The 14434-nt window shown below is 50.3% G+C and overlaps 1 protein-coding gene across 5 annotated transcripts in view; it reads right to left on the bottom strand.

Moving 5' to 3' along the window:
- DNAH2 (dynein axonemal heavy chain 2) overlaps positions 1-14434 on the bottom strand; it is a 117382-nt gene that overhangs the window by 26922 nt on the left and 76026 nt on the right. For 4 of the 5 annotated variants that reach the window (XM_009431756.5, XM_016931475.4, XM_016931476.4 and 1 more), the window contains 15 exons: positions 14081-14279; positions 13731-13955; positions 12605-12709; positions 10255-10443; positions 9649-9734; positions 9380-9510; positions 9081-9230; positions 8586-8753; positions 8192-8352; positions 7682-7821; positions 5203-5335; positions 4903-5042; positions 2452-2662; positions 1851-1967; positions 1518-1659 (listed from right to left, as the gene is read on the bottom strand). In XM_009431756.5, the coding sequence (XP_009430031.1) occupies positions 1518-1659; positions 1851-1967; positions 2452-2662; positions 4903-5042; positions 5203-5335; positions 7682-7821; positions 8192-8352; positions 8586-8753; positions 9081-9230; positions 9380-9510; positions 9649-9734; positions 10255-10443; positions 12605-12709; positions 13731-13955; positions 14081-14279 (2297 nt within the window). The remainder of the gene's footprint in view (positions 1-1517; positions 1660-1850; positions 1968-2451; positions 2663-4902; positions 5043-5202; positions 5336-7681; positions 7822-8191; positions 8353-8585; positions 8754-9080; positions 9231-9379; positions 9511-9648; positions 9735-10254; positions 10444-12604; positions 12710-13730; positions 13956-14080; positions 14280-14434) is intronic. The other variant, XM_016931474.4, reaches the window with a different exon arrangement.

The following is a 14434-nucleotide window of genomic DNA, read 5'->3' as shown; positions in this document are numbered from 1 at the left end:
TACACTTCACTTTTTTTCTCTCTGCTTTGCACTTTCTTCTAGGGCAGGGATCACCAAACCGAGACTGGCAGGCTGTATTCTACTACGGGAACCCAGAGCAGAGTAAACCACAAGAATGGAACACAGAGTCCCGGTTCCCATTTTCTGATTCTTGTTCCCCTCTGAGGGCCTGAGGGCATTCCTGCCCTTGGATGCAGCAATACATTCTTCTATCTTTTTTTTTTTTTTGAGATGGAGTGTCGCTCTGTTGCCCAGGCTGGAGTGCAGAGGTGCAATCTCGGCTCACTGCAAGCTCCGCCTCCCAGATTCACACCATTCTCCTGCCTCAGCCTCCCGAGTAGCTGGGACTACAGGTGCCTGCCACCACACCCGGCTAATTTTTTTGTATTTTTTAGTAGAGACAGGGTTTCACCGTGTTAGCCAGGATGGTCTCGATCTCCTGACCTCGTGATCCACCTGCCTCAGCCTCCCAAAGTGCTGGGATTACAGGCGTGAGCCACCGCGCCTGGCCCATTCTTCTATCTTTAGGACAATTTTGTTTAATATACAGATGCTCCCAATAAGCCCATCATACATTGAAAATATGGTAAATCAAAAATGCACTTAATGCATCTAACCTACTGAATGTCATAATTCATCCCAGCCTAACTTAGACGTGCTCAGAGGACTTACATTAAGCCTACAGTTGGGCAAAATCATCTAACACAAAGTCTATTTTATAACAAAGTGTTGAATATCTCATGTAATGTATTGAACACTGTACTGAAAGTGAAAAACAGAATGATTGTATGGGTACCATTGTAAAGACGAAAAATCTGAAGTCAAACCATTGTAAGCTGAATGTCAGTATTAAGATGAGCTGTTTTCTGTTACTTATAAGCAAATAATCTTTTTAAAAATTTCATATTTAATAATTATAAAAGCAATCAGAAATGTAGTTTTTTGTTTTTCTCTTTTTAGTGAAAAGAAATAGGTAACTTTGTAAAAAGTCAGAAAATACCAGTAACAACTAAATAATCTTTTTTTTTTCTTTAGAGACAGGGTCTGGCTCTGTCACCCAGGCTGGAGTGCAATGGCGCAATCTCGGCTCACTGCAGCCTCAGCCTTCCAGGTTTAAACGATCCTCCTGCCTCAGCCTCCCAAGTAGCTGGGACTACAGGCATGCACCATCATGCCCAGCTAATTTTTGCATTTTTTTTGGAGAGATGAGTTTTCGTCATGTTGCCCAGGCTGGTCTCAAACTCCTGGGCTCAAGTGATCTGCCCACCTTGCCCTCCCAAAGCTTGGGTTTACAGGCATGAACCACCACACTCGACCCACAACCAAAGAACCTTAACTGATATTCACGCGGTCTCCTTTCTACTAGGCCCTGTGCTCTCCTTTCTACTAGGCCCTGTGCTCTTGAGGGTAAGAACAATGCCTCATCCCTCCCTATCTTTCTGAGTGTCTGCTGCACAGCCGATGATCAATAAACACTGGGTGAGTGGAAGTCATTGATTTCATTGTCTCTAGCTTACCTAGCTGCCTCTTGGCCTCTGCCCATGTGGGCTCGTTGCCTCGAAGAATCATAACTGCCTGCATCACTATCTCCACTTGGGCTGGGGGCCGTCCATAAGACTTGATCTCTCCTATATCCTTCTTGTTCAGAGACTCCAGGGCCTGGGGGAAAAAGGGATAAAGTGAGGGAGCAACTCAGCGGGTAAGACAGGACCTTATGGAGACAGAACCTAGCTGAGGTGCCACCTCTTCTTCCCACTTCCCCAGAGTCTTTGAGGACAAAGAAGACTGGCCCATTCCCTTCCCCGGGGCCTCGCGTTCCTGGCTCCCATCCTTGCACCCGCCCCTGGTACCCGCATGGCCTCTTCCAGGGCGGGCAGTGCCTCTTCTAGATCTTTCTGGGCATTGTCAGCCAGTGCCTGACACTTGATTTCCTCAACTGCAATCTTTTCACTGTTGGCTGTTACGGCCTAGGGATGAAAAAAGGACAAGGGTTTTTTGTCTTTGCCTTGGGCAAAGGTGGGAGTGATGGTGTTGGTGGAAAAGATGAAAGCTAAAGAATTTTTTTTTTTTTTGAGATGGAGTCTAGCTCTTTCGCCCAGGCTGGAGTGCAGTGGTGCAATCTCAGTTCACTGCAACCTCCGCCCCCAGGGTTTAAGCGATTCTCCTGCCTCAGCCTCCCGAGTAGCTGGGATTACAGGCACCCGCCACCACGCCCAGCTAATCTTTGCATTTTTAGTAGAGACAGGGTTTCACCATGTTGGCCAAGTTGGTCTGGAACTCCTGACCTCAGGTGATCCTCCTGCCTCAGCCTCCCAAAGTGCTGGGATTACAGGCGTGAGCCACTGCACCCAGTCACTAAAGAAAATTTAAGAAGGGGGGAACATGGGTTCCCTGACGCAGTAGCCGGCACTGGTGGGAGTGGGGCACGGGGGGTGGGCGTGGGCCCTGGACCTTCTGCTGCTCATCTGCCTCCCGCTTCTGCTGCACAATGATGACCAGGTACTCCTCACACTGCTTCTGGAACTCGGCCACCTTCTTCTTGGCATCCTCCAGCTCCAACGACATCACTTGCACCTTTTCCCTAGTTTCGTCGATCTTGAACAAGCCTGTCCGCAGTTTATTGGCTTGGTCCAGCAGCTCCTGCCGTTTTTCTCCCAGCAACCTGGGGGAAAGAATAGGACAGGTGGTGGAGAGGCGGGGCTTCCGGAAAGCGCGGTGTCCTGTAAGGTCCACCTTCCCCGTGAGTCTCGAGTCCGCCTTCCTTTCTGTTGCCACCAACACTACCCCCACCATCCTGGTCGGGATTCTATCACTTCCTGCCTGGGTCATTGCCAACAGCTTCCCAAGGGCTCTTCTTGATTTCAGGCTCTCATTCCTCTGGTTTGTTCTACACACCACTACCAGAATCAGCTTGTTAAACAGTCTCCATCACACCACCTCCCCTACATGAGAATCTTCCTCTGTTTCCCACTGTGGAACAGGCAGGTGGGCTGGCCCAGGGCAGGCAGCCGTCTCTCAGCTCCAGCCTGGTTTTTTTTCCCTATGGGAATGAATGTGGGCCCAGTATTGCAACAATTTATTGCTCTCTCTCTCTTTCTTTTTTTGTAGAGATGGCGTCTTGTTATTTTGCCCAGGCTGGTCTCAAACTCCTGACCTCAAGTGATCCTCCCACCTCAGCCTCCCAACGTGCTGGGATTACAGGCATGAGCCACTGCACCTGCCCCACAATTTCTGATTTTTTTTTTTTTGAGACGGAGTCTCGATCTGTCACCCAGGCTGGAGTGCAATGATGCGATCTCAGCTCACTGCAACCTCCACCTCCCGGGTTCAAATGATTCTCCCGCCTCAGCCTCCCCAGTAGCTGGGATTACAGGCACCCGCCATCATGCCTGGCTAATTTTTGTATTTTTGTAGAGACAGGGTTTCACCATGTTGGCCAGGCTGTTCTTGAACTCCTGACCTCAAGTGATCCGCCCACCTTGGCCTCCCAAAGTGCTGGGATTACAGGTGTGAGTCACCGTGCCCAGCCTTATTTGTATCTTTTAAAATATCCTTTGCAATAAATCAGCAATAGTAGGTGAAGTGTTTCCTGAGTTCTGTGAGCCACTCTAGCAAATTAACTGAACCTGACAAGGGGGTGGTGGGAACCCTTGATTTATAACCGGCCAGGCAGAAACACAGGTAAAACACTGGGCTTTCGGTTAGCATCAGAAGCGGGGGGTGTATTGTGGGACTGCGCCCTCCACCTGTGCGATCTGACTCTAACTCCAGGTAGATCGTTTCAGAATTGAGTTATATTATAGGACACCCAGCCAGTGTCCCCTGGAGAACTGCTTGGGTGGGGAAAATCCCCACCACATCTGGTGTCAGAAGTGAAGTACAGCCAGCCTTCCGTATCCACATCCGTGGATTCAACCAACAGAGGATCGAAAATATTTGAAAAAAGTCTGGGCACGGTGGCTCATGCCTGTAATCCCAGCACTTTGGGAGGCCGAGGCCGGAGGATCACCTGAGGTCAGGAGTTCAAGAACAGCCTGGCCAACATGGTGAAACCCTGTCTCTACTAAAAATACAAAAAAAAAAGAAAAATAGCTGGGCATGGTGGCGCGTGCCTTATATCCCAGCTACTAGGTAGGCTGAGGCAGGAGAGTCACTTGAACCCGGGAGGCAGAGGTTGCAGTGAGCCAAGACTGCGCCACTGCACTCCAGCCTGGGCAACAGAGCAAGACTCCGTCTAAAAAAAAAAAAAATTGCAAAAAAATTTGCATCTGCACTGAACATGTACAGACTTTTTCTTCTTGTCATTATTCCCTAAACAATACAGTATAACAACTATTTACATAGCATTTACATTGTATTAGGTATTATAACTCATCTAGAGAGGATTCAAAGTATATGGGAGGAACGTGCATAAGTTACATGCAGATACTCCATTCTATATCAGGGACTGGAGCATCTGTGGATTTTGGTATCCGTGGGAGGTCCTGGAACCAATCCCCCACGGATGCTGAGGGACTGTACTGTGTTGAGTGAGAGAGTAGGGAAAACACTTTGCTTTTTCTATCTCATACAGGTAGAAAGTCTAGAAGACATTAAAGGCAGACAGGAAAGGACTGGGTATATTATGGCAATGTTCCAGTTATATTATGGTCAGAAAAAGACAGATAAACTTCATGCCAGAAAATAAGGGCCAAGAGGGTGTGGAGAGCGGCTGAGGGGGACATAGCCAGAAGGCTCTGGAGACAGCCCCTCCCATGGGAAGCCCCAACTCCCTCTTCCCAACTTCCTGGGCAGAACTGTGGCCTTTGTGTCTCTGCCCTTGCACATCAGCATCATTTCACCCATCGCCCTTGGAAGACACCAGCCTCCCTGGCCCTGCACATCCCCTGCCCCCCTTCATACTTCTTATATCCAGACAGGAGTTCCAGGTATTTGGTGGGTGTGACATAGTTGTGTCTCCGCAGTTCCAACAGCATCTTCTGGGAATACTGAGCTACTGACCAGTGCATAGTGACAAAGATCTGGGCCACCTTCCTGTGGATCTGAGGCCAGTGACACAGGATGAAAAGGCAGATGGAAACGGAAGTGGGAGAGAGGCCAGGAGTGCGATGAGAGGCGGGGAGGAGAGAGGCCGGGGGTGCGATGAGAGGCGGGGGAGAGGGAGGCCAGGGATGCAATGAGAGGTGGGGAGGAGGGGCTCACATTCTCCTGAGTTCCCAGGTCTACTCCTATGAGGCACTTCTCAGCCACCTCGAGCAGGGCCTCTTGGGGCCACTCTGAGAACCAGTTGATGGTTGTGCAGTTCACCAAGGCTGGGTACTGGCGGATCCAGTTCCTGGGAAGGGGTTTGGAGAGGCTGTAAATTCAGTGCACAGACACAGCCTCCAGGTACTGGCTTCCCAACACACATCCACTCACTTTCTAAGAACCTAAAATGCCCCATCCCCTTGCTCCTGTATCTCCTTGTCCAAATTCTGTTCCTGCAGAGCTAGTTCAGCAGAGCATTTAGAAACAGCTTCTGGCATCAGAAAAACCTGGTTCTACACTTTCGAGGTGTGGATCTCCAGCAAGTATCTAAGCTCTTTGAATGCCAGTTTCCTCGTCTCTAAAATGGGAATAATAATACATGCTGACTAGGGTGGTTGGGGGATTCAGTGAGGTGTCACACGTGAAAAGCTCAGCGTAGCGCCTGGCTATGGTAAGTACACCGTATATCACAAACATTAAAAACAAAATGGTAGGCCGGGCACTGGAGCTTGTGCCTGTAATCCCAGCACTTTGGGAGGCCAAGGCGGGTGGCTTCCTTGAGCCCACGTGTTCAAAACCATCCTAGGCAACATGGCGAAACCCCATCTCTACAAAAAGTACGAAAATTAGCTGGCCGTGGTGGCATGCGCTTGTAGTCCCAGCTACCAGAGAGGCTGAGGCAGGAGGATCACTTGAGCCTGGGAGATGGAGGTTGCAGTGAGCCAACATGGCACCACTGCACTCCAGCCTGGGCAACAAAGCAAGACTCGGTCTCAAAAAAAAATTTTTTTTTTTTTTGAGACGGAGTCTTTCACTCTCGCCCAGGCTGGAGTGCAGTGGCGCCATCTCGGCTCACTGCAAGCTCCGCCTCCCAGGTTCACGCCATTCTCCTGCCTCAGCCTCCCGAGTAGCTGGGACTACAGGTGCCCGCCACCATGCCCATCTAATTTTTTTGTATTTTTAGTAGAGACGGGGTTTCACCGTGTTAGCCAGGATGGTCTCGATCTCCTGACCTTGTGATCCACCTGCCTCAGCCTCCCAAAGTGCTGGGATAACAGGCATGAGCCACCGCGCCCAGACAAAAAAAAATTTTTAAGGTAATCCAAATTGCTTCCCTGCACAAGTTCTCCGCCCTCTTCCTAGTTTCTGATTCCCTTAAAAATCTAGTCATATCAAGAAAATGTGGTATAGACATACAAGATAATATTATTCAGCCTTAAAAAAAGAAGGAAATCCTGACACATGCTACAACATGGATGAACCTTGAGGACAATATGCTAAGTGAAATAAGCAAGTCGCAGATAGACAAATGGTAGCTGGGCATGGTGGCTCACGCCTGTAATCCCAGCACTTTGGGATGCCAAGGCGGGTGGATCACTTGAGGTCAGGACTTTGAGATCAGCCAGACCAACATGGTGAAACCCTGTCTCTACTAAAAGTACAAAAATTAGCTGGACATGGTGGTGAGCACCTGTAATCCTAGCTACTGGGAGGCTAAGGCACGAAGATTACTTGAACCTGGGAGGTAGAGGCTGCAGTGAGTCAAGATCACAGCACTGCACTCCAGCCTGGGCAACAGAGCGAGACTCCGTCTCAAACAAAAAAAGAAACAAAGACAAGTGCGGCATGGTTCCACCTATGTGAGGCATCTGATGTCAGACTCAAGAGACAGCAGCTGGGGAGGGAATGGGGAGCAATGGTTTCATGGGTATGGAGTATGGCCTCGGGAGCATGAGAAAGCTCTGGAGCTGTTACACAACAGTGTGAGTGTACGTCACACGACCGAGCACTGCACTCAAACGATTAAGATGATACATTTTGTGTGTGTGTGTGTGTGTGTGTGTGTGTGTGTGTATTTTGAGACAGAGTCTCGCTGTGTCACCCAAGCTGGAGTGTAGTGGTGTGATCTCGGCTCACTGCAACCTCTGCCTCCCGGGTTCATGCGATTCTCCTGCTTCATCCTCCTGAGTAGCTGGGACTACAGGCGCCCCCGCCACCATGCCTGGCTAATTTTTTGTATTTTTAGTAGAGACGGGGTTTCACCATGTTAGCCGGCGTGGTCTCGATCTCCTGATCTCGTGATCCACCTGCCTCGGCCTCCCAAAGTGTTGGGATTACAGGTGTGAACCACTATGCCCGGCCTGTGTGTGTGTGTTTTTAACCACAATTAGATTTACAATGACAAAACAAAACCAAAAAGCCACCCACCAAAACAAACAAACAAAAATCTAGTTATGCCAAAAAAGGATGGACGACTCCCATGTCCACCAAAGGAACTTCCTGAAATCAGGCACAGCCTGAGGAAAGGAGATGGGTGAGGCGGGCAGAGGAACCTGCTGTTATTCCTGACACTAATTTCCAGAAGGCACAGGAGGCCACAGCAGGGTGAGGGAGCACACAGAAGGGGCTGAGAGAAGGATGTCACAGAAGTCACCTGAAGGGATCCCCCATGGGGCTGAGGCAGAGCACGATGTGCAGGTTGTTCCGCACGCGTTCGATGAGGTAGGCGAAGAGGCTGTCCGATGACTCAGGCACCTGCTCCACCCGGGCCTGGTCTATGATATGCGACTGGATCTGGACAGAAGCCACCCAGGGTCAGAGGGCTGGCGTGTCCATAGCAGAATCAGCGGGGGCAGCAGGTCAGGTGGTGCTGACGAGGTGTTTCCCAGGCTGGACTTGAACTCCTGGCCTCAAACCATCCTCCCACTTCAGCACCCCCCACCCCCGAGTAGCTGGAACTACAAGCTCAAGCCACTGTGCCTGGCTCTGAAGCGTGGGTTTTAAAGCAGCTCTGCCCAGGGTCCCTGGAGGGGACCTTCCACCTTACAGGGCTGAGGTGGGCAGTGGGGGTGTGCCAGTGGCACATTCTGGGAGCTGTGGTCCTTCTGGGGTCAGCTAGGCAGGCCAAAGAACCGACTGGTCAAGGGTGTGGAAGGAATCCTACCTCTTCAAATTCATCAGGCTTGTAGAGATTGGGCACCTCGCCTGAGCTGAGGATGTTGTTGATGTCCTCTAGGAAGGACTCATCAGCTATTTGGGTGTCCACAAAAAGGAAGGACGTGGTCTTGAGCTCCACCCCAGCCTGGCGATACAGACGCTTGATATCTGGCCGGGGGAGGGAAGGAGGACAAACTCACTGCAGATTCCCCATCCTGGGCTTGATTCCTTTTCTGAGATTTAGGAACCCTCCCCGCCCCGCAGCATACACGCGACACCATCCTACACCCAACACGGGCCAGACACGTCTGCCCATCTGGCTGCCATCTCTCCTCTCTTGTCACTGCAGGAATGTATGCATCTGATCTTTTATTCCTAGCATTTCAGAAACCCAGCCGTACCATCTCGGAACTCCTGCTTCCGATAATGTTTGGTGACCTCGATCTGGAAGGTGGTGTAGTCGCAGATGGATGAAGCCAGGCGGGCCAGACTCTGGCGTCCGCTGCCCCCGATACCCACCAGGAGCATGTTGCCCCGAGGCTGTCCAATGACCCGCACGATCCGTGTGACTGGGGGTGGGGTGGGTGTGAGGGTAATGAGTTGGCTGAGCAAACTCAGGGGACCTCCAGGCCCTAGGCTAGGGATTGGGGCCCCTGAAACTGAAGCAGAGGAACCAAGAGGTATGAGAAGAAGTTGGTGCCCAAGGCCCAGGAGGCAATTCAACTTTTAACCTCCACCTTCTCTGTTAAACACACACTGCCACAGGGCATCTGGGGCCAGGGAGAAAGGCAGCTTCTGGAACTTGATTTGGGAGACCTGGGAAGGGACCCCTATTTCCTTAGACATACCCCATCACTGAGATGATGGGGAAGGGGATAGGCGTGGCAGGTGCTCACTGTGTTCAATAGCCTCTCGGAAGAGCACTAGCTGCATGGGCACGACAGAGGGTGACAGGTTATACTCATTTAGGGCTGTCTCCATGACTGTCTTCAGCACTGTCAGATCCGTGAGGTCTTCATACACCTTGGGCTCCTTCAGGAAATCCCCTGAGCCATGGGAAGAGGGGATCAGAGTCACAAATGCCTGGTTTGCCTCCCCCTACAGGGCTCCACACTTCAGACCCCATGCCCTGACTCCTTCTAGCCCCGATGTTCTAAGAGTGTCAAGCCCAAGGTCATCACAGCTCCTGGCTCACCAAAGATAGGAGGACGCTTGCTGGGACAGAGATGATGAAATGTGAGGTCAAAGAAGGAGCCGAGCTTGTCGCTTATGATGCCCATGAAGGCTTCTGTGTCTGCCGCATCAACCAGCCGGTCAGAGAAGACTCTGTGGGCAGGGGACTGGGGTGAGATCGGGGAATAAAGAGGAGAATGGCCTGGGGAAGGCAGTGTCAGGCTGGGAACGAAGTGGGGGTGGGAGCAAGGCTGAGGAAGGCTTCGTTTGGCCAGGGCACATGCATGTCACCTGAAACATTCATGGATCCAGAGCCGTGTGATGCTGGACTTGGTATCATGGAAGTCCTTGTTGGCTCTAAGCATGCCCTGGAACACCTGGGAAGAGGACTGACTGTTGGGACCAGGGAGCAAAAAGATTCCCTCCAGAAGTTTTTTTTTTTTTTTTTTGGGACAGAGTCTCACTCTGTCTCCAAGGCTGGACTGCAGTGGTGCAATCTCAGCTCACTGCAACCTCTGCCTCCCAGGTTCAAGCAATTCTCCTGCCTCAGCCTCCCATGTAGCTGGGACTACAGGCGCGTGCCACCATGCCCAGCTAATTTTTTTTTTTTTTTTTGTATTTTTAATAGAGACAGGATTTCGCCATGTTGGCCAGGCTGGTCTTGAACTCCTAACCTCAGGTAATCTGCCTGCGTTGGCCTCCCAAAGTGCTGGAATTAAGGTGTCAGCCACCGCACTTGGCCCAGAAGTTTTAAAGGTAAGGCCAGGGAGTGTGGCACTTCAGCACGGGGGTGACTTTTGGTGCACATGCTAGTGAGTGTTAAGGCTTAGTTTGAGAAGAGAAAGCCTCCACGGAGGCTGGGCCAAGCAGAAGAGGCAAAGTCAGGCCGCGAGTCACCTTGGAGATGTCTCGAAGGTTGAAGAGGTAATGCATCTTGGTGGGCGTGGGCAGGAAGCGCTGTACCACGGTGTTGTACATGTCCAGGGTGGCCTCTGTCACCACGTTCCCAATGGGCTTCACCTCTTCCTCAAAGTCCTGAAGCTTCTGATTGATCATGGTGCCGAATATGCGGATGATCTGGGACTCCTAGAAACAGACCCTGGCTCACTCTCCAGGGCTCCTGGCCTTCTAGCCAGAGGGGAAGCCAATAAAGAGCTTGGCTCATGGGCACAATTTAAGGGGGTGTCAAAAAAAATCCTAGGGCCGGGCACGGTGGCTCATGCCTGTAATCCCAGTACTTTGGGAGGCCGAGGCGGGCAGATCACTTGAGGTCGGGAGTTTGAGACCAGCCTGACCAACATGGAGAAACTCCATCTTTACTAAAAAATATAAAATTAGCCGGGCGTGGTGGCACATGCCTCTAATCCCAGCTACTTGGGAGGCTGAGACAGGAGAATCACTTGACCCCAGGAGGCAGAGGTTGCGGTGAGCCAAGATCGTGCCACTGCACTCCAGCTTGGGCAATGAGTGAAACTCTGTCTCAAAAAAAAAAAAAAAAAAAAAATCCTAAACTCAGAAATAAGACAACTGACAAATACTATTATATAACACTATATATATATACACTATATATATACACTATATATATATAGTGTTATATAATATATACTATATATTTATACATATTTATATTTATTTATTTATTTATTTATACTGCAACTTCCGCCTCCTGGGTTCAAGCAATTCTCTGCCTGATCCTCCCAAGTAGCTGGGATTACAGGTGTCCACCACCACGCCCAGCTAATTTTTTGTATTTTTAGTAGAGACAGGGTTTCTCCATGGTGGTCAGGCTGATCTCAAACTCCCGATCTCAGGTAATCCACCTGCTTTGGCCTCCCAAAGTGCTGGGATTACAGGTGTGAGCTACTGTGCCCAGCCTTAACACTATATATATATGTATATAAAATAAATATATATATATTATATATATTTATATATATATATATATATATATATTCAAGCTGGTGTCCAATGATGCAATCATGGTTCACTGCAGCCTCGACCTCCTGGGCTCAAGCAATCCTCCCACCTCAGCCTCTCAAGTAGCTGGGAACACAGGTGTGCACCACCACACCCGGCTAATTTTTGTATTTTTTTGTAGAGACAGGGTTTCCCCGTGTTGCTCAGGCTGATATCAAACTCCTGGGCTCGAGTGATGCACCTGCCTCAGCCTACTAAGGTACTGGGATTACAGCTGGGAGCCACCGTGCCTGGCCAACACAGTATTTAAAAACAAAAATGAATGCAAAATATTCATGAGGAACAAACACAAACATTTTAAATAAAGACCAGATGGGGATTACTGATTTCTCCTTTCCCCTTAGGCTCCAATATGGCTTACCACTATACTCTACTGATTTTGTATTTATTCAAAATGGTGGTATTTTGCTCATCATAAATTATTGGCATTAATTTTAATTTTAAAAAATATTGCATTACTACAGACTCGCCAGTACTAGTGGCCAAGCCTCAATACCTTCCCTGTTCCCCTGGGATCCCTTGGCCCCACATACTTCTCCAGTTCTCCTTCCCACTCCATAGGATCAATAAAATGTCACAGACAGGAAAAGAAAATGTGAGGCCAAGTGTGGTGGGAGGCTGAGGTTGGTGGATCTCTGGAGTCCAGGAGTTTGAGACCAGACTGGGCAACATGATGAAACTCTGTCTCTATTGAAAATACAAGAATTAGCTGGGCGTGGTGGCGGGCGCCTGTAGTCCCAGCTACCCTGGAGGCTGAGGCAGGAGAATCACTTGAACCCAGGAAGTGGAGGTTGCAGTGAGCTGAGATCATGCCACTGCATTCCAGCCTGGGCAACAGAGTGAGACCCTGTCTCAAAAAAAAAAAAAAAAAAAGGAAGTGTTAACATATTATTTCTCCTGATTACAGAGTCTTTTGGGTGCCCCCTTAAATTCTGCACTGAGACGAGTGACTTGCTGGCCTGGCTCTAATCCTGACACTGCCGTGGGCTTTGTAGGATCTACCTTCCTTAGTCTACTTGGGCTTCACTGTGTTCTCTGCCCATTGGGACTACAAGGCTTCCTTATCCACAGCCAGGAAGGTACGCTTCCAACCCGTAGCTCTCCTAGCTCAGGAGCCAGCACATGCCCTTACGGATGGTCCCAGCGTCCTGCGTGGAGCTCCGCTTGGGGTGCCTCAGCCCCTTGGGATCTGGCCCCTGCTTCTCTGAGACAGACACGTTTCACCTCCTACCCTCCCCTCATCCTGCAGCCCCCATGAGGTCCTCACTGTGGGGAAGGTCATGTTGATAATGTTGAAGCGACTCTGTAGCCTTGGGGAGATGACAGTCCGTCCACCCCCAGGGGGGCCCATGGCAGCCATCAGGAACATTTCCTAGAGAGCAGCGACAAGGAGGGCAGACAGGCAGGAGGGGAGAGGGCAAGAGAGGCGCCAACACAGGCCAGGTGAAAAGGAGTGGGAGGAAAACAGTGCGAGGAGGGACAAAGGGGAAGAGGAACCGGGATGCAGCGAGTTGAGAGGAACATGGAGTGGCAGGGCAGGGGGAGGGGAAGAGAAGGAAGGGACATGGGAAACTTATTTTAGTACCAGGAATGCATTTGTCTGTATTTCATCCTTATAATCCATGTACCCAAATGAGAAAATACAGGTAAGTAAAAAAACATTTGTGTCTTCTAGACTTTCTCTTTTTCTTCTTTTTCTCTTTTTCTTCTTTTAAAATTGTACATATCTATACACGTGTGTGTGTGTGTTCTCTCTCAAACACACATGAATATAGCACTAGGCAAGTTTTTGGCCCTGAGTGCCAGTTATACACACAAACAACCCCAGGAGCCAGGCCGCGATGGCCGCTGATTAAAGAGAAGCAGCCGGGAGCATGGCTCAGGCCTGTAATGCCAACACTTTGGGAGGCCAAGATGGGAGGATCTCTTGAGCCCAGGAGTTCAAAACCAGCCTGGCCAACATATGGGGACCTTGTGTCCACTAAAAATCATAAAATTAACCTGGCACCCCAGCCTTGGCAACACAGCAAGATGCTATCTGAAAGAAAGAAAAAAAGAAAGAAAAAGAGAAAGAAAGAGAAGAAAGAAAAAGAAAGAAAGAGAAAGAAAGAAAGAAAGAAAGAAAGAAAGAAAGAAAGAAAGAAAGAAAGAAAGAGAAAAAGAAAAAGCAAGCAGGCAAACAATATGCTCAGAATCCCACGAAGGAGCCAGGACTGAGGGAGGACGCCTGGCTCGTGAGTGGGGAGCCGAGAACTGCTGTCATGGAGAAGGACGCTCCTGTGTGGGAAGGAATCCAGGATGACAGGACCATAGCCTGGGGCCCCAGTGGAGTGGGGACTGAGCCTATCCCAGAAGGAGCGGAGGCCTGAAGAACAGACTCTAGCGAGGCTTACTCGAATGTACTTGATGGTCTGCTTCGTACGGTCATACCAGAAGCCATAGTCAATCCAGAGGCGGATCAGCTCCAGGGGTGGCTGGGACCCAAACATGTCCTTAGCGGGCATATTTAGGTCATCCATAAAGGTGATCATGCTTTTGCCCCCGAATGGCACGTAGACACCCTTGGTTCGCTTCTCAACCCTGCTCTCAATGATGCTCTGCACGTTATTGGATGTGGTCTGGTGAAAAGGTACCGAATGAATGTGTGGGTCCCCTGAGAGAAATACGGGCTTAGAGAGGAGGGTCAGGCAGGCACTTGGATCCCAAGGGAGCCGGCAGCCTGGCCCCTGGATCCCCAACACACCTGTGCGGACATGTTGACAACGAGCACCGACCACTGGCTGGAGGGCAGGGACTGCAGAACGCTCTGGGCGATGGAGGACTTCCCAGTCCCCACGGGACCCACCAGCAGAATGGGATTCTGGTTGGCCACCAAGGTGCTCACCAGGTAGTTGTAGCGAACAGTGTCGACGGTGGGCACCATGATCTTATAGAAGGGGGCGCTAGGGAAGAGCAGGGGCCGGCTCTCAAGGACCAGCCGCCCACTCCTTTCCAACTCCCACTTCCTTTCCCTCTACATCACCACTGTCTCATCACCACCCTGCCCTCCTGTGGGGCCTGGGGATCATGTGCTCCCCTCAGAGACCCTGTCCCAAGC

The sequence above is a fragment of the Pan troglodytes genome, chromosome 19 (assembly GCF_028858775.2).
Source record: "Pan troglodytes isolate AG18354 chromosome 19, NHGRI_mPanTro3-v2.0_pri, whole genome shotgun sequence".
NCBI classification, from domain to species: Eukaryota; Metazoa; Chordata; class Mammalia; order Primates; family Hominidae; genus Pan; species Pan troglodytes.
The sequence above is the reverse complement of the archived record's forward strand: the minus strand, read 5'-3'. Positions and strand labels throughout refer to the sequence as shown.